The sequence below is a fragment of the Amia ocellicauda genome, chromosome 2 (assembly GCF_036373705.1).
Source record: "Amia ocellicauda isolate fAmiCal2 chromosome 2, fAmiCal2.hap1, whole genome shotgun sequence".
NCBI classification, from domain to species: Eukaryota; Metazoa; Chordata; class Actinopteri; order Amiiformes; family Amiidae; genus Amia; species Amia ocellicauda.
This window is the reverse complement of record NC_089851.1, coordinates 41040765-41064055: the sequence shown is the minus strand read 5'-3', so window position 1 is coordinate 41064055 and position 23291 is coordinate 41040765. Positions and strand designations below refer to the sequence as shown.

At 40.5% G+C, this 23291-nt stretch overlaps 1 protein-coding gene across 5 annotated transcripts in view; it reads left to right on the top strand.

Annotated features, from left to right (window-relative positions):
- LOC136771449 (disco-interacting protein 2 homolog C) overlaps positions 1 to 23291 on the top strand; it is a 280332-nt gene that overhangs the window by 241993 nt on the left and 15048 nt on the right. For 3 of the 5 annotated variants that reach the window (XM_066723798.1, XM_066723789.1, XM_066723775.1), the window contains 5 exons: positions 117 to 247; positions 1713 to 1881; positions 10120 to 10290; positions 14908 to 14937; positions 21611 to 21672. In XM_066723798.1, the coding sequence (XP_066579895.1) occupies positions 117 to 247; positions 1713 to 1881; positions 10120 to 10290; positions 14908 to 14937; positions 21611 to 21672 (563 nt within the window). The remainder of the gene's footprint in view (positions 1 to 116; positions 248 to 1712; positions 1882 to 10119; positions 10291 to 14907; positions 14938 to 21610; positions 21673 to 23291) is intronic. The other 2 variants (XM_066723806.1, XM_066723781.1) reach the window with 1 other exon arrangement.

The following is a 23291-nucleotide window of genomic DNA, read 5'->3' as shown; positions in this document are numbered from 1 at the left end:
ATATAACCTTGAGTCTTTCTCCATTGCACTGATGGGAGTGGGGTGTCATGTGCTGTGGAGGTCTGTCTTGAGAATGTCATGTGAAGGCGGTCTTTTCCTCATCTCCCCCTCTATAGATGTCTCACACAGCCACCAGTGCCTTTTGCCGTTCAATCAAGCTGCAGTGTGAGCTGTACCCGTCCCGAGAGGTAGCTATCTGCTTAGACCCTTACTGCGGCCTGGGATTTGTGCTCTGGTGTCTTTGTAGGTAAGCCAACTTTTCATGAACTTCCACCCACTGTTCTGGCAAGCGTACAGGCCTAGTCAGAAGTATGCACACACCCTGCAGTGTCCTCCATCTTGGAGGCACCCATTGTGGTTGTGAATGACTGCTTTTTTATGTTAGAAATCACAGGTTACAAGTGATTTAAAAGCAGGTAGATATAGGAATTTGAAATAGGAAGTTAAGTAATTACCAATCTAATTTGATATACAGTACATTAATATCACCAATTTATGTTATTAAATAATTAATTGTGGACTGTTTCTAAATAAATAAATAAATATATATATATATATATATATATATATATATACACACACACAAACACTTTTCTAAGCGCTTTTTAAAACAACATAGACCTTTGATTGCATTATGAAAGTAAAAAAAAATGTATGTAACATTTATATAGTTTTAATTTTTGGAAAGCAAGCCATACGAATATATTTTTACACTGTGACTGAACTATTACCCTTTTGTGATTGCGAGCAGTATGTAACTAAGAAACTAAACCATTACACATAAGCATATGTTAACACTGTGCTATAAATATATTATGCCAACTGTTGCATAACACAATATGGGAATTTATAAACCAAAAATTAAATACAGTTCCTGTTCTCCTGTTAAAGCCCAGTCACATTCACATTGCTTCTTATTTCATTTTGTAAACAGGAATAAAAATGCATTGCATATAAATTTGAATTGGCTAGCTTTTGGCAGTCCACACTCCGCTAGCTCCTGAGACGTATCCTCTTAATTGGTTTATGATTGGTTGAACAAGATCAATGACTGTGTTGCCCTGCTCCTGACAGTAACTTCCCAGACACTGTCAAATTCACTACCAATGTAATCAGCGTATTAGGGCCCTGATCGTGTTACATTACATTTTAACAAGTACATATGAGTTTTGACGACTATTATATGTCGAACATGAGCATATTATGACCATATTTTGACACATCTATGCATATCAACAAAATACAACATATACTTTTAGACGTAGTCCATTTGTGAAGGTTCAGTGCAGCAGCAATGGTTTTGACTTCTGTTTGAGACTCAGAAATGTTGTTATTTATTCCCAAGTTGTAGAATTTATGTAGGAAACCTGAATAGTCCACCTAATAATTTGAGATCAGCTCAGTAACCAAGCTAACTAATTTGTTCTGACATACTGGGATTGCATTTATTTTGCCAAAAGGGCATTCTTAATTCATTTTATTTTAGCTAATTTAGCTTATTTCAGATAAAGTTGTAAAAGAGCATTCATTTAAAAGTCCTTACGAACATACAACAAAAAATGTCTAGCTGAACACCCCCCCCCCCCTCACCCAAAAGAAAAAATAAACAGGGGATGCTAAAGTTACACCTGCGTAGCTGTAATCATTCCATTGCTTAATTTTAGTCTCGCTTGTAATCCGTTGTGTCTGTGTGCTTCTGTCATTTTGCACAGTGTGTATTCAGGACACCAGTCTATCCTCATCCCACCCTCGGAACTGGAGACGAACCCAGCGCTGTGGCTTCTCGCAGTCAGTCAGTACAAAGTGAGGGACACGTTCTGTTCCTACTCTGTGATGGAGCTATGCACCAAGGGCCTTGGACTGCAGACAGAATCGCTCAAGGTACCACATTTGTCCCACTTAACTAAATGGGATATTTAAGCAAGTCTGTGGTTTAGAAGTCATGGGAAAATTTTAAAAAGAGTGTTAGCATACTGAGCTTCAATTTGTTAAGTGCTTTAATAACACAAGTCGTAGTTTTTTTTGTGGAGGATAATGACTACAGGCCTAGTAATGAATGAAAATACTTTGTATACTCTAATCCATTGTTTGTTGTTGTGAAAGGTAATTATGAGGTGCTCCTGAGCCTTTTACAGAAGACTGTACGTGCCTTCTGGCAATAACGGTTTCCAAAGTGCTTCATTATTTTGAATTAACTCTGAGATTGTGGAGTACTGAGGCACCAAAGCCCAAACATAGGGGCTAGAGTTCAGCCTTTGTAACAAGGTGAGCCACATCATTAGGCAGGTTTTCTGATATTATTGTTATTATTGTGGTGCTCATTCCAAAGTACACCAGGTTGTATGTTTAGGTCCTGGTACAGGACCATGTTTAGGTCCTGTACTGGCAACTTTGGGTGATTCATAATAATTTTCTAATGGGCCTTCATTTTTAAAATGCAAAGGAATGTATTAACCTAATGAACTGTACTGTCCTCTGTGCTGTCAGTAATGGGTGATCTTGGAAGATCCTTCTTGCAGCAACTCTTGTAATTCACTGACAGAATGTGTTACGTTTGCAGACAGTTATGAAAAAAACATAGGGACAGGGCCGGCGCTACCTATAGGCAGAGTAGGCAATTGCCTAGGGCCTCGGGCTTGGAGGCGGGGCCTCCATAACCGTTAATCCCTATACGCGAGTCCAGGGGTCCCAAACAAAAAATACATTAAATGCGAAATAATGCAATGTGACAATTTTTGCAATTGCAAGAAGTTCTGAACTTTATTTTAAAATACTCATCTAACACAACAACATTATTACATCAATTCGGAAACATACCTGTACGTTCAAGTTCCGGTGAAAACAAAATATATAGCAATAGCTGGTTGTGTGCGTTTTAATAATATTTGTTTGTTGCTCCTCTTTCCCTTTCTGTCATCGCTACTTTCGCAGAAGGGTGTTTTGCTTTTAGGTGGGTTTACATATCATCTGTAGATTTGTGGTATATTAATTGCACTGCACATATTATACACTTCACAGTGTTTTAATTTACTTCGTCAAAGTATTTCCACGCAGAAAGAGAGGAAGCCATTGTTCACGTTCTTTTAGCGCCGCAGATCTGCAGAATTGCACCGATCCCATTGGCGGAGTCGCGCAGATCTGTCATTGTCAGCCAATCACGGACAAGAAATAACAAATCCCACCCTCCCGTCAATCTTCATTACAGCTGCATAGAGAGCCAATCAACCGTACAGGCTTTAAAATAAAATCAATATTATGAATTTATTATTATTATTATTATTATTATTTCAACTATCGAATGTTAGATTCACGAATAGTTTAATTTTTGAATATTCGGTCTCATCCTATATATTAAATAACTAGTAAAATTGTATGAAAAGGAAAGAGAGCGTTACTGTATCTTCTGTAACTACGCTGAATCAGGCTCATCCGTACAAGATGGAGTAAGAGCGAGCTGTGACCCAAATGTTTTTGGGGGGCACCACCCAGAAAGTTTGGGAACCACTGCGCTAGTCCACCAATCAAGACGGGGGGCCTCCAACATAAATTTAGCCTAGGGCCTCCAAATGTCTAGAACCGGCCCTGCATAGGGATAGACCAGATCAAGACTTTGACCTACCCACGAATCGCTAAGTACAAATCTCTAGCCTATTGCTGTTTATCGTTGGTAACCACTTTATACTTTTTGTAAATGAAAACATGATAAGGTACAACTATTGATTTCTTATGCACAGGTGGGTCAAATTCCTTATTTGATCTAGCCTATAGTGTGAAAATATTGAGTGGGCGTGAATTTTTTATTTAAGACATGTAATTTAAGGCATTTTTCATTTAAGACATGACCTCTTGGGCTTTCCTCTCCCCCTGTGAGAATCAGAGCTTCACAGTTTCTTTCACTTTTCAAAACCTCCTTAACACATACGATTGTAGATTACACCTGTCGACCATTCTGATATTCTTTACACACCGGTAAACTTAAAAATAATGGTATTCTCTATATACCTCCCTCTCCCTATATATATACACACACAGTCATCTCTAAATGATTGGGATCCTTCACAATAATTATCAAGAAAGGCTGTATAAAATAAACAACACCGGTTATGAGCTATATTTTATGCTTAAAAATATGGGAAAACTATATTATTTTATACTAATACAGTTTCTCAGAGAATTGCATTTGTATTTTATCAAGTAATATATATTTGTTCTCAATATAGCTCATTGCCTGTGTTGTTAATTTTATACAGCATTTTTTTCTCATCTTTAACAAGAAGGTGATTGGATCATTTTGGAGATGATTGTGTATGTCTATTTACCAGTCAAAAGTTTTAGAACACCTCAATTTTTCCAGTTTTTATTGAAATTTACAAAGTTTAATGTCTCAATTTACTCTGAAATTACAGCATAGAAAAAAAACAATTGGAGATAAACAATAAATCATGGAATCATTTTGTTTTACAAAATTTAACCCCTTAAGCTGACAGACCCCTCTGGTACCCTTTAAAGGGCACCAAATCCAAGTTCTTCTCTTTAATCCCATGTGTACTTTTCACTGTTGTTGTTTGCCAAGTGTTTGGTATCTAATGATGTGAAACATTCTCTGATGTGAAGATACTTGGTCAGAGTAAGAATACAAAATCTTAGAAAATATTGACAATGATGACATATTCTGGAACCAGACAGTCTACTGATCAAAACAAGACCATCCATGTTTTGGTAGAAGCAACACAGACCCATAGAGAGCTCAAAATGTCAAGATGGGAAACTCTGTTTACAGTGAACTAATACACAATGATTTTACATAATTGGATCTGAACTTCTCTGTGTTTGATAGAACATCATATAATATACAGTGCATCCGGAAAGTATTCACAGCGCTTAACTTTTTCCACATTTTGTCATGTTACAGCCTTATTCCAAAATGGATTAAATTCATTATTTTCCTCAAAATTCTACAAACAATACCCCATAATGACAACGTGAAAGAAGTTTGTTTGAAATCTTTGCAAATTTATAAAAAATAAAAAACAAAAAAAGCACATGTACATAAGTATTCACAGCCTTTGCTCAATACTTTGTTGAAGCACCTTTGGCACCAATTACAGTCTCAAGTCTTTTTGAGGATGATGCTACAAGCTTGGCACACCTATTTTTGGGCAGTTTCTCCCATTCTTCTTTGCAGGACCTCTCAAGTTCCATCAGGTTGGATGGGGAGCGTCAATGCACAGCCATTTTCAGATCTCTCCAGAGATGTTCAATCGGGTTCAAGTCTGGGCTCTGGCTGGGCCACTCAAGGACATTCACAGAGTTGTCCTGTAGCCACTCCTTTGTTATCTTGGCTGTGTGCTTAGGGTCATTGTCCTGTTGGAAGATGAACCTTCGCCCCAGTCTGAGGTCCAGAGCGCTCTGGAGCAGGTTTTCATCAAGGATGTCTCTGTACATTGCTGCATTCATCTTTCCCTCGATCCTGACTAGTCTCCCAGTTCCTGCCACTGAAAAACATCCCCACAGCATGATGCTGCCACCACCATGCTTCACTGTAGGGATGGTATTGGCCAGGTGATGAGCGGTGCCTGGTTTCCTCCAGACATGACCCTTGCCATTCAGGCCAAAGAGTTCAATCTTTGTTTCATCAGACCGGAGAATTTTGTTTCTCATGGTCTGCGAGTCCTTCAGGTGCCTTTTGGCAAACTCCAGGCGGGCGGTCATGTGCCTTTTACTGAGGAGTGGCTTCCGTCTGGCCACTCTACCATACAGGCCTGATTGGTGGAGTGCTGCAGAGATGGTTGTTCTTCTGGAAGGTTCTCCTCTCTCCACAGAGACACGCTGGAGCTCTGTCAGAGTGACCATCGGGTTCTTGGTCACCTCCCTGACTAAGGCCCTTCTCCCCCGAACGCTCAGTTTGGCCAGGAGGCCAGATCTAGGAAGAGTCCTGGTGGTTCCAAACTTCTTCCATTTACAGATGATGGAGGCCACTGTGCTCATTGGGACCTTCAATGCTGCAGAAATGTTTCTGTACCCTTCCCCAGATCTGTGCCTCGATACAATCCTGTCTCGGAGATCTACAGACAATTCCTTGGACTTCATGGCTTGGTTTGTGCTCTGACATTCACTGTTAACTGTGGGACCTTATATAGACAGGTGTGTGCCTTTCCAAATCATGTCCAATCAACTGAATTTACCACAGGTGGACTCCAATCAAGTTGTAGAAACATCTCAAGGATGATCAGTGGAAACAGGATGCACCTGATCTCAATTTTGAGTGTCATGGCAAAGGCTGTGAATACTTACGTACATGTGCTTTTTTTGTTGTTTTTTTTCAATAAATTTGCAAAGATTTCAAACAAAATTCTTTCACGTTGTCATTATGGGGTATTATTTGTAGAATTTTGAGGAAAATAATGAATTTAATCCATTTTGGAATAAGGCTGTAACATGACAAAATGTGGAAAAAGTGAAGCGCTGTGAATACTTTCCGGATGCACTGTATAGTGGATTAATCATTAGGTTGTTCTGAACAAAACAAGTCTATTTGCAAAGATCTCCGATCAAAACTGAGTGATCTGTGACCGTCTGAATGAGACCCCCCCCCCCCGGGAGCAGACTGCTTTTACCCCCCGGGCTCTGAATGACGGCGGGCGACACGGAAACTGTAAATCGGATGTGTTTGAGAATGAAATGCACTGGTAGCCAAGAGAATAAGCTTTCAAACAATATGCACATTGTAGGATTACAGTGTAACTTCTATGCACAGGAGCTGCGTGTAACACTGCCAAATAATGCTTAAGAGGGTGTAGTAAAACAGTATATAACTTTTGTTAAACCTCTGACAGGTTACCGCTTACCTTTGTACCATTTTAGGTTATTCACTGGACTTGAACTGCTTAAATGGGGGTGTTCTAAATCTCTTGACTGGTAGTGTATATGTATATGTATGTATATATATATATATATATATATATATCAATTAAACACAACCTCTGTCAAGTGTAAGGAAACGTAGGGATGGCAAGTGATGTAAAAAGACGTTTCACGTTTCCCCACGTGAATAGTTCCTTTATCTCATCACTTCAGGACAAATGTGACAGTGACCTCTGGCTACACTTTAATGGTCTGCTAATGATTTTAATTTGTGCAACATGAAAGGCGTCGTGAGGCCTGGAAATTAAACACTGCTCCCCATATTTTGATACCGCCAACCATTACTGCCCATTAAATTAGCAGGTAATGAGCAGTGCATTGACTGGGGGTTCTGTATAGCTGGTGGGAGTGTATTTAGGTCAGCCTCTTGCTGATCTCATCTGATTCCAAAATGAAATGTGTGCAAATATACAAGTGTGGTGCATAAATCAACAAATGGATACACATTAAATTGGGACACGATTATTATTCCCAGAATGTCATCTTCTCTGCCTAGACCACTTACAGATGAGTGGAAATGTGTATAGGCTTTTTAAAATCAGCAATATTTATGGGAGCCTTTTTTTCTTCATCATTATTCAACAATAAACACAATTAATAACCCATTCTTTTGGGAAAGGATTTCAGGGTTGATTTTTGTTGTTGTTAATATCTAGGTTAGAGAAGTAAAGAAAAAGAGAAGTGTTTAAAATATTAATATTATACAAAATATTATTCAACTTTCTGTAAGAGATGTGTTGTGATAAGTCCTGCATTCAGCTATTTCCACTTAAGGTGAATAGTTTGAAATTATGTTTCATTATTAATTATCTGTTTCACTTCCTCCTTTATTGACCTCTTGCTGTAATAGTATTGAAAAAAGCTCTTTGAATTAGTTTTAGCTCCAAGAGCTATGTATCTTTCTATTTCCCTCTTTGCTTTCCTGATCACTTTCTTAAGATCTCTTTGCAGTTCTTTTATATTCTTTGTATTTTGTTTAATCTCCATCCCTTTTGTATGCACTATACAAAATTTTCTTTCTCTTGATATTTTCTTGCATACCTCTATTAAACCATTTTGGCCAATGTTTTTTGGTCCTCAGTTTGCTTAGTTTTGGTACAAATGTCTCCTGAGCCTCAAGTAGTATATTCTTAAAATATAACCATCCATTTTCAACTGAATCTGTATCTAGTGTGCTCCAGTCTAAGTCTTCTAATTTAGACTTGGGCCGGATTAAATCAGAACTTTGACCCACCCACTAATAGAAAACTACAGAACTGTACTCAGTTGGGGCTACATTTTTAGTTAGATGCCACTTTCTTTTAATCATAAATGTAACCACTATAATGTACAGGTTTGTAGTTTGCTATTATCGGGTGGGTCAAAGTTTTGATTTAATCTTGCCCTTGGTCCTTGTTTATTTGAAAGTATGCCACAAAGATAACCATATTGTGATCGCAGTTCAACATTGGTTCTCTAACTAGTGTCCCTCTGACTCTATCTTGGTCATTTAAAAGATCAAGTCAATGCATGCACTCTCTCTGGTTGGTTCCCTGACAAATTGAGTTAGAAAGCAGTCATTTACCATCTCAACCATTTCTATTTCTGCTTCTGTGGTCCCAACTGGGCTTTTCCAGTCTATGTTTGGGAAATTGAAATCCCCCATTATAAAAGCCACATTCTTGCTACATGCAGTCCTGATTACATTGTACAATGCAACATCTTTCTGAATATCTGAGTTGGGTGCTCTGTAACACACTCCTACCACTAATCCTCCAGATATTTTATTCAAAAGTTTAACCGACAATTATTCTGTTTTGTTACTAGAATCTAATTTGAGTTATTTTGCCTCAATGTCATTTCTGACATGTAATGCTACCCCACCACCTCTTTGATTTTGCCTGCACCTCCTAAACTGTGTGTATCCTTTCAACTTGTATTCATCCCCATCATTTTCTGTAAGCCATGTTTCTGTCACTCCTACATCATCATAGTCACCCGCCAGCACTGTGGCTTCTAGGTCTAACACCGTGTTCCTTATACTCCTGACATTGAGGTACAAACACTTCAGCAATTTCCTACTAGCAGTTTCCGTTTGTTTTCTTTCCTTACTGGAACATCTCCCATTGTCAGAGCTCCCTGCCCCCCTGGTCCCTAGTTTAAAAGATTCTCAATTTCTTTGCACATATGCTTTCCCAATGCATTAGATGTTTAGATGTAGACCTTCCGGTTTGTACAGGTCTATCCCAGAAGAAAGACCAATGCTCCATAGATCTAAAACCCTCTTCCCTACACCAGGATTTCAACCACGTGTTAAACTTTCTAATCTCAGCCTGGCCTGAGTCTCCCTGGCCTGGCACGTGGTACTGGAAGTATTTTGGAGAAAACTACCGTGGAGGTTCTTCTGCTCTTTAGTTTCTTTCCTGACTCTTTAAATTTGTCTTGCAGAACCTCTGCCCTACCTTTTCCTATGTCATTGGTTCCCATGTGGACCATGACCAATGGATTCCCCCCGGCTTTGGCCAGTAGCCCGTCTACTAGTTTAGGGAGATCTGCAACCTGAGCACCAGGCAGGCAAGATACCATGCGGGTCTCCTTATCACTAGAACACAGTGTGATCTACGCCTCTAAGAATCGAGTCTCCTACTATAACTACCTCCCTGTTCTGGGGGGAGTGGGCACCATGATGCTCTGATGCTCAACTGCCCTCCCATCACCCTCTGAGTTGTCACTGTCCAACTCGGTGTCCAGCAGTTGGAACCTGTTGGGCATTTCTAGCTATTGGGTCATCTGTTCTAAGGGGTGTGATCGTCCTTTTCTGCGGTTACGATCAATTTGAACCCAGCAGTTCTGTACACTTTCCTGCTCTAAGGGCTCAACCTTCCTAGTTTGTGGTGTGCACACCATCTCTCTCATGGGCTGGTTGACCAGTTCTTCCATATCACTAATACAGCACTGATCAGCTAGCTGAGCCTCAAGATCACGTACTTTGATCTCTAGGACTTCAACATGCTGACAACGTTCACCTTCTTCCTTTTTCTTCTCTTTATCCCTATCTCCCCCTCTCCCTCCCCCCTTCTCTTTTTCAACAGGGTTGTGTTTTTTTTAATTTAATTGACTAATAAAGTATATTTTAAAAGGTAAGACCTTCACCACCTCTCTGTCTCTCTCTCTCTCTCTCTCTCTCTCTCTCTCTCTCTCCCCCGCTCCCGGCAGTCTCGGGGTCTGGACCTGTCTCGCGTGCGGACATGCGTGGTGGTGGCGGAGGAGCGGCCCCGGATAGCACTGACCCAGTCCTTCTCCAAGCTCTTCAAGGACCTGGGTCTTCACCCCCGAGCCGTTAGCACCTCCTTCGGCTGCAGAGTCAACCTTGCCATTTGCCTACAGGTGAGCCACTCAGCGCTGCAGCGTTCAAACACACCCACACCTGCTCTCGTTCCAGAACCACAAACGCACCCACCCAACCGTGCTCTGGTACATGCGCATGTTTTTAAGAGTTAAGCAGCACCTGTCTTATAGTCACACTCATGGACTTCACCAGCAAGGAGGAGGTGGTTGGCAGGGATTCACAGATCAGCTCCTCACGTCATTTACTCTTGATAAGAAAAGCATTATTCATTCATAATGTTGATGTCACATGGCTTTGTTCCAGTTGGCATTCTACACTAAAACACTTTGGATTGATTGTGATTTCATACCGTGAAAGGGATCCGTTCCTTCTGGGTGTTTTTGTGATCAGTGTTACAAGTTCTTATGTGGTAACGGGTTTAGAAGTCGACTTGAATCGCCACAGATGAGTTATAAAGTAATTAAAGGTGGAGAGTGCAAGTCATCTCTGAAAGAACTGTGTCAATGACTCAGAGTTTTATTAATTTAAATTTAGGATTTTTTTCCCAATTATCTATGTACAATGTTTAGTTTTAAAAGTTTTATTTGTGAAAAACATGTTCTACTAAAAATACAAAACTGAAATCTAAAAATTGGATATGTATACACCCCCCTGAGTTGATACTTGGCTGCAATTACAACTGTGAGTCTGTTGGCAATATTTGACCATTCTTCTTTACAAAACTCTGTCAAATTCCTTGGGGAGCATTGATGGACAAGACCTTCAAGATGGATCTTCAAGACATGCCACAAATGTATGATTAGATTTAGGTCTGGGCCAGTCAAGTACATTTACCTTTTGGTTCTTTATCCACTGCAGTGTAGTTTTGGCTGTGTGCTTCAAGTCGCTGTCATGCTGAAAGGTGAACTTCCGTGCCAGTTTCAGCTTCCTCGCAGGAGGTCAGCAAGTGTTCCTCAAGGACTTTTCTGTAATTTTTGCTCCATTCATTTTCCCTTCTGTTCTGACAAGTGCCCTAGTCCCTGCTGGTGAGAAACATCCTGATAACATGATGCTGCCACCACCATGCTTCACATTAGGGATGGTGTTCTTTAGGTAATGCGCTGTGTTGGATTTGTTCCAATAATAATGCCATGCATTTAGGCCAAAAATTTCAATTTTAGTTTAGTCAAACCACAACATGTTTTACCACATGGCTACATAATATCCTGAGTATTTCAGGTTGGCTTTCTTGAGTAATGGCTTCTTTCTGGCCACCGTACCATACAGGTCAGATTTTTGGAGAACTTGGGATATTGTTGTCACATACACACTTTGACCTGCCTTGGCCATAAAACCTTGTAGCTCTTGTAAAGTTGCCATTGGCCTCTTGGTAGCCTCCAGTCTCTTTCTTTGCAGGGATGGACTGATCTAGGCAGGGTCTAGGCCATGGGTTTTCAAACCGGTCCTGGAGTACCCCCTGCCGTGCTGGTTTTTGTTCCAAACTAGGTCTTAATTACTTAATTTAATGGTATATTGCTTTGTTAGGTCAATTAAGGATTCAATTAAGCAATTAAGACCTCAGTTGGAACAAAAACCAGCAGGGGAGTGGGTACTCCAGGACCGGTTTGAAAACCACTGGCCTAGGCCATGAACCTTCCACTTCTTAATAATTGCCTTGACTGTGCCTGGATATTACCGTTGATATTATTTTATACCCATCCCCTGATCTGTGCCTTTGGTTGAGTCTTTGCTTTGAAATGCACTACCCAGCAGAGGGAACCTACAGGAAGTACTGAATTTATCCTGAAATCATGTGAATCACTACAATTTAACTCTGGTGGAGGCCACTTAACTTGGTCTTTGATTTTGAAGGTGATTGTTTACACCTGAGCTAATGTAAGATTGTTATTACAAGGGGGGTGGACATTTTTCCAACTAAGCTATTTCAGTTTTTATTTTTAATACATTTTCTACAAATGTCAAATTTTTCACTTGGAATTTGTTGGGTATCATGCATTTTATTTCCAGGCTATTTGGGGAAAAAAGGTGAAAATTATGAAAGGGCTTTCTATAGGCAAATATACACCATAAAACTTAAATTAAACGCCCCCGGCATTTATTCCAAATAACTGCAAGAAGCCCCGGCATCAATTGGAGACCGGCGATAGTAGGAGACCGGCGTTTGTATTAAACATTCATAAATAAAAAGACATCGCGGACTCATTGCAGGGTTAAAAGAGCCTGGAAACATTGCTTCATTGTAGAAGTAGGCTAATATGCCAGACTTTTATTATAATTATTTTTTAATTATTATTATTTTTTAATAATTTGTTTTCCAAAGATGTAAACAAATTCTCTCTTCTAATTTTTAAAGTAAATCCCATGATTGTGCTATTAGCAGAGTGTTAAAGTTGTAGTTAATTCCGCCCAACAATACAGTGGGAGTGGATACATTTTCACTGTATTAAATCAAGAAAATATCTGCGAGGAAACACCCTGAAAATGCTCTCGCAGCTCCTCTAGTTTTAGACACTTCGCCTCACGCGGTTAAGGCAAAGCCCGTCCGGCACAGGTTTGCGCAGGCGCAGCTCCGGGTTTATTCACAGCCTCCACGGCTCTGTGTGTTCAGTGGAAATAACTGATTATTGCTACAGTAACTACAATACAGGTGTGCAGTGCGGATAACAAATTACATGTTGCGCCCAACATCCACACAAATGAAATGTTGCCTATTGTTCGTGTAGAGAGAGAAAATATTGCTGTTATTGAATGTCATTTTATATGTTATTTTGTTCAGCAATGTGTCAGTTTTTATTTGGGTTATGTGTTTTACTTATTTCTTTATTACTTATTTGTTTAATTCACAGATAATTTATAATAAATAAGTGCCATGACAATTTTGAAAAAATAAATGCGGATGGAGCTCTCCGCTTGGGACTCGAATAGTGCACCTCAGAGCACCCCAAGTATTGTGTTACACCCGCTAGGCCAATTGGGTAGATATGTTGAAGCAGGCGGCTTAACACTTCACTTATTTATTCAGAGGGTTATGCCACTTGTAATGTGCTCATATTATAAATTATGTTCAGTAAGCTAAAACTACTTAAAACATATTTGCGCTCCACTATGACAGAATAAATACTTCATGGGCTTGCCCACCTGTACATAAGGACTCACACTAATGAGGAGATTCCCTCCTGTGACTCTTCTGCAACTTTTCGCGTTCACACCTTGCAAACATTTTTTATTTAATCCTGCCCAAAGTATCTTCAGGTACTTTAAATTCTAGTTCTGTATTGAAATGATTATCCACTGTGGGATGACCTTTGATAGTTGATATGCAATAGAACCTCCAACGTTCACTTCTGTTTCGCAGGCAGCCTCACACTCAAACAAATGCAGGCAGAAAGAGAGCATGCATCAGTCTTGGGATAGCACAGGGAAAACCAGTCTTTATTATTTTTGCCTAGGATGAAGCTCAGTTGGGTTTTGTTTTTCCAGTCACTTGATGCAGCCAAATAAAATTGGATTACTATATTTATTTATGTATTTATAATCCTGGTTGGATCATAGTGCTCATGGGGCTAGAAATGTTATCATTGGCTTGAGTGTGCTTGTAAAGCCTCTGAAATATGGTAGCACCGGCACTCCAAGTGAAGCATCCTGGTCATTTATTTTACCACAGAAAAAGACCAAAACATTTGGAAATCTTGTCAGTGAAAAGAGAACACAAGTCCAATTTCAGAGCATCTGTAAAACAGTTGTTGTGGGGTCGGAGGGGTGGTTGGGGGGGCATTAGACTTGCAATTCCATGATTTGATTTTTGATTTTTCATTCTGTTTCATCTACATCATATTATTAGCTGAACATTTTTTTTTTATTAAAAAATAAATTAAAAATAAATTAATCCAGAGAGCATAAGTTCAAAACTTCAAGAAAGCCAAATGATGTACATTCACAGTAGTTTGTTCAAAAAGATTTTGTCTTTACTATTGTAACCTAAAAAATGCTTCACAAACAGAGATTATGCCTGCCAATGATATATAAATTAAATAAATCAGGTTTGATATATTTTTAAATCTATATATTGGGACATTTTAATGTATATATTAATATTTTGGGGAGTTCAAGATTTGAATACTAAAAACGAAACAAAAGAAGCATATAGACATATGAAGTGTATATGTATAGTATTTCTGAAGGGTTATGGAGTATTAGATGTTAGTGTATGGAATACATCATAAAGAAAATACACTTGTATTATGTAAAGCAGTTTATAAAAGCACAATTTTTAAATAGCAGCAGAAGGTTTTATATCTAGGCCTATTGGAAAACGTATTGTGACATTAGAGAATAAGCACATAAAATACATTTCTATAGATTATTTCAGTAGATTTACTATTATTATTATTATTATTATTATTATTATTTACTACTGTTTTAATGCCCAATTATTAATAAAGTAATATCCATCATAGTAATACATTTTTTTTTTTCTGTATATAACATTTTGCTTTAAATATATATATATATATATATATTTTGTTTTATTCCCGGCTTTTTCGCATAATCCCCTCCCACATTTCTCATACTTCCTTTTGTCTTCGTTTTTTTCCTCCCCTTTCTTCTTTCTCCTCCTCCTCCTCCTCCTCACCCTCCTATTCCTGCTGCTTTAGCCTCACAGGCTGGGGAAGCTGGCCGAGCAGGTAGGGGATTTTCATGTTCCCTAATTACCCACCTATCAGCTTCCAACAGTGGGACAGACTAGATTGCAAGTCTGAGGGCCTGGTCCAGTAGCTACCAAATGCAACCCTACAGCCACTACGGCTCAGGATCTGTGGAGACATTTATTGCTAAATCAAACCAAAAATTGTCTCTTTACCCCACCACTTGCACTACAATAATAATTAGTTGTCAAGCACTTTGCCTATACTGCCACCAGTGTTAAGTCTGGAGTGTCCAACCTTGCTCTCATAGAATCTTAAATCCAGCAGGTTTTTTATATATACATATATATATATATATTCAGTTAGGTCCATAAATATTTTGACAGTGACACAATTGTCATAGTTTTGGCACTGAACACCACCACAATGGATTTGAAAGGAAACAAGATGTGCTTTAAGTGTAGACTTTCATCTTTAATGTGAGGGTAGTTACATCCAAATTCAGTGAACCGTGTAGGAATTACACCCATTTTTATATCTGGTCCCCCATTTTTAGGGGCTCAAAAGTAATTGGACAAACTAACATAATCATGAATTAAATTGTGAGTTTCAATACTTGGTTGCAAATCCTTTGCAGTCAATGACTGCCTGAAGTCTGGAACCCATAGACATCACCAGATGCTGGGTTTCTTCCCTGGTGATGCTCTGCCAGGCCTGTATGGCAGTTGTCTTTAGTTCCTGCTTGTTCTTGGGGCGTTTTGCCTTCAGTTTTGCCTTCAGCAAGTGAAATGTTGCTCAATTGGATTCAGGTCAGGTGATTGACTTGGCCATTGCAGAACATTCCACTTCTTCACCTTAAAACAGTCTTGGGTTGATTTCGCAGTATGCTTCGGGTCACTGTCCATCTGCACTGTGAAGCACCGTCCAATGAGTTTTGAAGCATTTGGCTGAATCTGAGCAGATAATATAGCCCTAAACACTTCAGAATCCATCCTGCTGCTTTTGTCTGCAGTCACATCATCAATAAATACAAGGGAACCAGTTCCCTTGGCAGACACACATGCCCATGCCATATCATGCTTCACAGATGAGGTGGTATGCTTCGGATCATGAGCAGTTCCTTCCCTTCTCCATACTCTTCTCTTCCCATCATTCTGGTACAAGTTGATCTTTGGCTCATCTGTCCATAGGATGTTGTTTCAGAACTGTACAGGGTTCGTTAGATGTTTTTTGGCAACTCTAATCTGGTCTTCCTGTTTCCATCTTGTGGTAAACCCTCTGTATTTACTCTGGTGAAGTCTTCTCTTGATTTTTGACTTTGACACAGATGCACCTACCTCCTGGAAGGTGTTCTTGATCTGGCCAACTGTTGTGAAGGGGTTTTTCTTCACCAGGGAAATAATTCTTCTGTCATCCACCACAGTTGTTTTCCATGGTCTTCTGGGCCTTTTGTTGTTCCTGAGCTCACCAGTGCATTCTTTCTTTTTAAGAAATTACCAAATAGTTGATTTGGCCACACCTAATGTTTTTGCTATCTCTCTGATTGGTTTGTTTTGATTTCTAAGGCAAAACTGAAGGCAAAATGCCCCAAGAACAAACAGGAACTAAAGACAGCTGCAGTGCAGGCCTGGCAGAGCATCACCAGGGAAGAAACCCAGCATCTGGTGATGTCTATGGGTTCCAGACTTCAGGCAGTCATTGACTGCAAAGGATTTGCAACCAAGTATTGAAACTCACAATTTAATTCATGATTATTTTAGTTTGTCCAATTACTTTTGAGCCCCTAAAAATGGGGGACCAGATATAAAAATGGGTGTAATTCCTACACGGTTCACTGAATTTGGATGTAACTACCCTCACATTAAAGATGAAAGTCTACACTTAAAGCACATCTTGATTGTTTCCTTTCAAATCCATTGTGGTGGCGTACAGAGTCGAAAGGTTGACAATTGTGTCACTTTTAAAATATTTATGGACCTAACTGGTCTAAAAACACTACTGGTCAAAAGTTTTTGAACACCCCCATTTTTCCAGTTTAAGCAGTTTGAGTCCAGTGAATATCCTGAAATGGTACAAAGGTAAGCGGTAAAGTGCCAGAGGTTAAAAAAAGAAATTTAAGTTACCAAAAACTGAAAAATAATGTACATTTCAGAGTTATGCTGTGTTACTACACCCTCTTAAGCATTATTTGGCAGTGTTACACGCAGCTCCTGTGCACAGAAGTTACACTGTATTCCTACAATGCACACATCGTTTGAAAGCTTATTCTCTTGGCTACCAGCACGTCTCATTCTCAAACACATCCAATTTACAGTTTCTGTGTCGCCTGCTGTCATTCAGAGCCCGGCGGGGGTTAAATGCGCAGTCTGCTCCCGGTGGGGGGGTTCATTCAGACGGTCACAGATCACTCAGTTTCAAACAGATTTCTTAGAAAATAGGCATATTTTGTTCAGAACAACCTAACGATTAATTCAGTATATATTATTTGATGTTCTTTCAAACACAGAGAAGCTCAGATCCAATTATGTAAAATCATTGTGTACACTCAGACCAAAGGGCATAAATGCGGTTAGAATGTGGTTAGAATGCGGTTAGAAAGCTGAATCTCAGCTTTCATGGGATACCAAACACTTGGCAAACAACACAACAGTGAAGAGTACACATGGGATTAAAGAGAAGCACACGGATTTGGTGCCCTTTTACGGGTACCAGAGGGGTTTGTCAGCTTAAGGTGTAAGGTCAGCAAAATGATTGCAGGATTTCTTTATCTCCAGTTGTTTATTTGTTCTATGCTTTAATTTCAGAAACATTTAACTGTGTAAATTTCAATAAAAACTGGAAAAATTTAGGTGTTCTGAAACTTTTGAGCGGTAATGTATACTCACCTAAAGGATTATTAGGAACACCTGTTCAATTTCTCATTAATGCAATTATCTAACCAACCAATCACATGGCAGTTGCTTCAATGCATTTAGGGGTGTGGTCCTGGTCAAGACAATCTCCTGAACTCCAAACTGAATGTCTGAATGGGAAAGAAAGGTGATTTAAGCAATTTTGAGCGTGGCATGGTTGTTGGTGCCAGACGGGCCGCTCTGAGTATTTCACAATCTGCTCAGTTACTGGGATTTTCACGCACAACCATTTCTAGGGTTTACAAAGAATGGTGTGAAAAGGGAAAAACATCCAGTATGCGGCAGTCCTGTGGGGGCGAAAATGCCTTGTTGATGCTAGAGGTCAGAGGAGAATGGGCCGACTGATTCAAGCTGATAGAAGAGCAACTTTGACTGAAATAACCACTCGTTACAACCGAGGTATGCAGCAAAGCATTTGTGAAGCCACAACACGTACAACCTTGAGGCGGATGGGCTACAACAGCAGAAGACCCCACCGGGTACCACTCATCTCCACTACAAATAGGAAAAAGAGGCTACAATTTGCACAAGCTCACCAAAATTGGACAGTTGAAGACTGGAAAAATGTTGCCTGGTCTGATGAGTCTCGATTTCTGTTGAGACATTCAGATGGTAGAGTCAGAATTTGGCATAAACAGAATGAGAACATGGATCTATCATGCCTTTTTACCACTGTGCAGGCTGGTGGTGGTGGTGTAATGGTGTGGGGGATGTTTTCTTGGCACACTTTAGGCCCCTTAGTACCAATTGGGCATCGTTTAAATGCCACGGCCTACCTGAGCATTGTTTCTGACCATGTCCATCCCTTTATGACCACCATGTACCCATCCTCTGATGGCTACTTCCAGCAGGATAATGCACCATGTCACAAAGGTCCAATCATTTCAAATTGGTTTCTTGAACATGACAATGAGTTCCCTGTACTAAACTGTCCCCCACAGTCACCAGATCTCAACCCAATAGAGCATCTTTGGGATGTGGTGGAACGGGAGCTTCGTGCCCTGGATGTGCATCCCACAAATCTCCATCAACTGCAAGATGCTATCCTATCAATATGGGCCAACATTTCTAAAGAATGCTTTCAGCACCTTGTTGAATCAATGCCACGTAGAATTAAGGCAGTTCTGAAGGCGAAAGGGGGTCAAACACAGTATTAGTATGGTGTTCCTAATAATCCTTTAGGTGAGTGTATATGTATGTATATGTATTTATATATATGTGTGTGTATGTGTATATATATATATTTATTTATTTATTTCTGTATGGATGAGTGTGGCTGTGCAGCTATGCTGCTGCATGTGTGCACTGTCTTGTGACGGGCTGGCGTCCACTTCAGGCTGTATCCTGCTTTACGCCCTGTGTCTACTGAGAAAGGTGCCGGTTTGCTGTGATCCAGTACTAGATTAAATGGTTACTGAACATGGATTGATGGGGAGTGCGTGTGTGTGTGTGCGTGCGTGCGTGTGTGTGCGTGTGCAATGTGTGCAGATGTGGAGGCCTTTGATGCTGATTAACCAAGGAAAGTGTTAAATGGGTGAATACACTCACTCAGATCAGCCAACAAGGAAACTCAGGGGGACGAGTACCTGCCACTGCTTAATAATGAACACCTGACATGTATTCCCTGGCCCAAGCATTGGTAATTAAGAGAGGGGACCTGTAAGACTAAGTGGATTTTGGCTCTCCAGGGTCAAGGATGGACACCCCTGATCTGAGTCGGGAGTAGCTTGGGGCCACCAACAGTTCAGGGTTTTGAGTACTAGAAATCCTTTCATTAAACTTGTAGGGCTTTTGGCTATCTGTGTAGAAAAAGTCTGTTTTTTGTTTTTGTTTTGGGCAGGGGGTTGCTTGTCAAGTACTTCATCAAACCATAGCCATACAATGGCTGTGTGTGGCAGATTCAGAATGGGGCTACCCACAGGCTATGTAGGCACACGTGAAGAGCAGGGAAATAGAAGTGGAAGACCAACTCTTTGCTGGTGACGTCAACCAGGAGAGGATGAGTTGGGCAGTGTCTTTATATTCATGTCTTCCACAGACATGAGAAAAATGACTTTCAGAAATGGAATTGCACAAACAGTGGCCTGGTTATTACACTTGAGGAGAACACATCACATCACCGAATAAAAATTTAATAAAAATAAAACCTCTACTATAATCATTCAGCAGTGATTCCCGATCAATGATTAGAAACCATCTACAGATTAATTATAAGGATGTTTGTGGAATAAAATGCCAGTCTGGCAGCAGTTCTGAGCGCCTGGAGGTGCAGATCAGTAGGGCATTTGTGTTACTGTACCGTCAGTATCAAATTCTGCTCTCGTATATTTGGAAATTCCTTTTTTTGTGTGTGTGTGAGTGTGTTAGTGTGAGAATGCATGTGCATTTAATTGTTTATTGGAAGCAGATGGGGAGTCTTCTAGTGTCCAAGCTGCTCTAGTCTGTTACACTGCTGAAATAGGTTAAACAGTCATTAGTCAAGATCCACTAACCCTCAAACTGAGTAGGAGTGTTTGGATTTTGTGTTATTTTTTCTTTCTGTCTCTCTCTCTTTTCCTCCTTGTGAGCCTTCTGAATGAGAAAGTCTTGCCTGCATGTGCACCTCTGTGGCTCTCCTCCGTGTTTTTGGTGGTGGGGTGCTATCGAATGACACTATTAACACGCTGTGGGAGTAAGCTTCGCACATACATTGATATGATACATAATTTGTATTTATTTATTTCTATTTGATGCTACCCTGTATCTGCACAGAGCTGTAAGAAAGGCCAGGGACCAGTTCCATGAATCAACTTAAGTGAAGTTTCCCCCTGAAATGTCTCCTTTGAGGATGTGTACAGTTCAGTGTAAAGTACCTGAACACATGCTAGATAAGGGATCAATGGGGTTTTCATGCAGCTGGTGATGCATAGGTCTCTAGCTTTCAAATCCTAAAATCTTGACATATGTTGTCATCCCGTGTCATGGAATTACAACTGCTGGCACCACAGAGCTGCAGAGTCGGCTAGTCCAAATTCTTTTCACTCACCAAAGTCAAGACAGAGGTTTAGGCGAAACTGGGAAGATAGTGTGTGCGAGGAAATGGGATTGTTGTCGATGATATCGACCTGCAGGCCCGCCCCCTCCAGCTTTCTCAGCCTGTCGCCCACCAGATGGAGACTTGGAACTTTATTCTTAGGAAAAAAATGCAATTCGCAATGCATGGCTAATGGTTACAGAAAATGGGTGTTTCTCTGAGTGTCTCCAGCCCACTGCGATGGCTCAGAGAGGGAACCACACATATATATGTACATATACCCACCTGTCTCCACAGCATCTTTTATCCTTTCCTTTTCTCTTGCCCCAGTGTTGTTAAGTTTTTAGTTTTTTTTGCACACTGAATTCTATTTTAAAGGAAGGCTGCTTTTCTTGCTGCTTTCTGAATTGCATGTTTATCATATATATATATATATATATATATATATGTAAATACTCATGGTCTCTTTTTTCTGGCATTTGATTTTTTGGGGGGGGAGTCGTTTTGCTTTTTGTTTAGTTTTTTTCCCTCCTTGAAAAATGCAACCAACCTCTTGTTCCTAGATCTACTGCCACTCATTCTCTGAGTGTTTCATAAGGCTGGCTGTCTTGCCAATGTGAACTGTTTTAGTTGTCTTTCAAAGCTTCCCTTCAGATCTTGTTCAAGTATGAATCATTCACTTTCTTTTCAGCACTAACAAACATTAGTGGCAGGTACTATCTTCTTGCAACACTAGTGCCTTTTGCTGCCCTTCGTCCCTCTAATACTGTGATGCCGTTGATTTTAGGGCACCTCTGGACCCGATCCCACTACTGTGTATGTTGATATGAGGGCCTTGAGACATGACAGGTGAGTGGCTCCTTCTTGCAACAGACTTTTCTTGAAAGTCAAAATTTGCTCATGGATTCTGTGAAAGTAACTGTAAATGTTTCCCACTGTACATCATGCATTCATTTGCATGTAGGCAGGAAAGAAATTAAGTGAAACAGCTTTATGTGAGCTGGTTTTGTCCCTGGGGTTAATACCAATGCTTCTCAGATGTAATATACAACTTTCATAATCAAAGCAGCATCCTTATCATGGGAGGGGGGTTAGTTATAATTAAGGGGAGAAAAAAGGATTTTCCTGCAGTTTACCCAATACAAGTCTTCACTGTTTATTAAACATGACTTAAATATTTAACTAGTTGCCCAGGTTTGGTAAATGGTTCACTTAATACAAATGTGTGGTCTGCACTTCACACTGTAATTTCTTGAACGATGGCAGAGGCTGGATCAATGACAGACAAGGGAAATGTAATCCCTCCTTAAGAAAGCAGATTGATAGGGCCATCAGAGAAATAAGAGCTGTCAATACACAGATCTGCATGACTCCTGAATCCAACTGGTGGAGATAATTCATACATGGGGCAGGAGAGGGGTTGCAGTTCAGGCAAATCGAAAATATGCACTTTTTAATAGATGGTCATAAGCATCTATGGCACCTATAGCTCCATTGAGTTATCTTTCAAGTCAGAAGCACTGCCCAAGGGGGAGGGGTTTCTACGCACTTCTGTAGGAACCCAAACGAAAACATCACTCTATCAAAGCTGCCATTGGCCCCTGCGCTCGTCATTCAGAACAGGTTCTTTCCCACATCCTGTTCTATAAAACGTGACGTCTGCACAGGTTCGTCCTCTTTTGCCATTTCGGTGGACTCGAGAATGTGAGCTTTCTGTGTCTTGTCTGTGCACTACACCTTATTATTATTGTTATTATTCACTGTTTTTCGGTTGGTTGGCTTCACGGCTGTGTTGTTCGCCACCGTCTTACTAGTGTGTGCGTCTCTATTTGTTTTGTTTTAGTTATTTTGATAGCCAATACGATTTTGATAGCTTATATATTCAGACTGCTTGCGGTGTTGGAATTTTTGTCCACAGGGCTTTTTCCTCCACAGCAGGAGCGGTAGCAGCAGCAGTAAAATCTGAGGCCCGGCTGCCCGGCCTGAGCCTCGGTGTGTCATAAGAGATAAAGGCTTGTTTCAGGCGCTGTATTTGGCCCAGCTGGCTGAGCCCTTGGAGCACCAACCCTGCCCCCTATCTCGGAGATAGTGGTGACGGCTGACCAGCTGGTGACGGTGATGCATCAAGGGGCAAGGGCTACTGGGCAGTCCCTGTCAGCCGTTGTGGCGGCGCGCCACAAGCTCTGGCTGTCCCAGGCACGATGGGTTGCTGAGGCGGACAGGACCCTCCTCATGGACGCACCCATCTCACCGGGCTTCACTTTTGGCCCCTCTGTGGAGGAGATGATGTTTATTATTATTATTATTATTATTATTATTATTATTGCTTACTCACACCCTCCAAGAGAGTCCCTGCAACTGGCCTGGGTTTATCGCATTGCACCCCAGGCCAGGCAGCGCAGGCAACAGCCCCGCCCTCCTGCCGACCTCCGCCAGCATCTCTCTGGCAGGCAGGTGTCCCCCCCAGG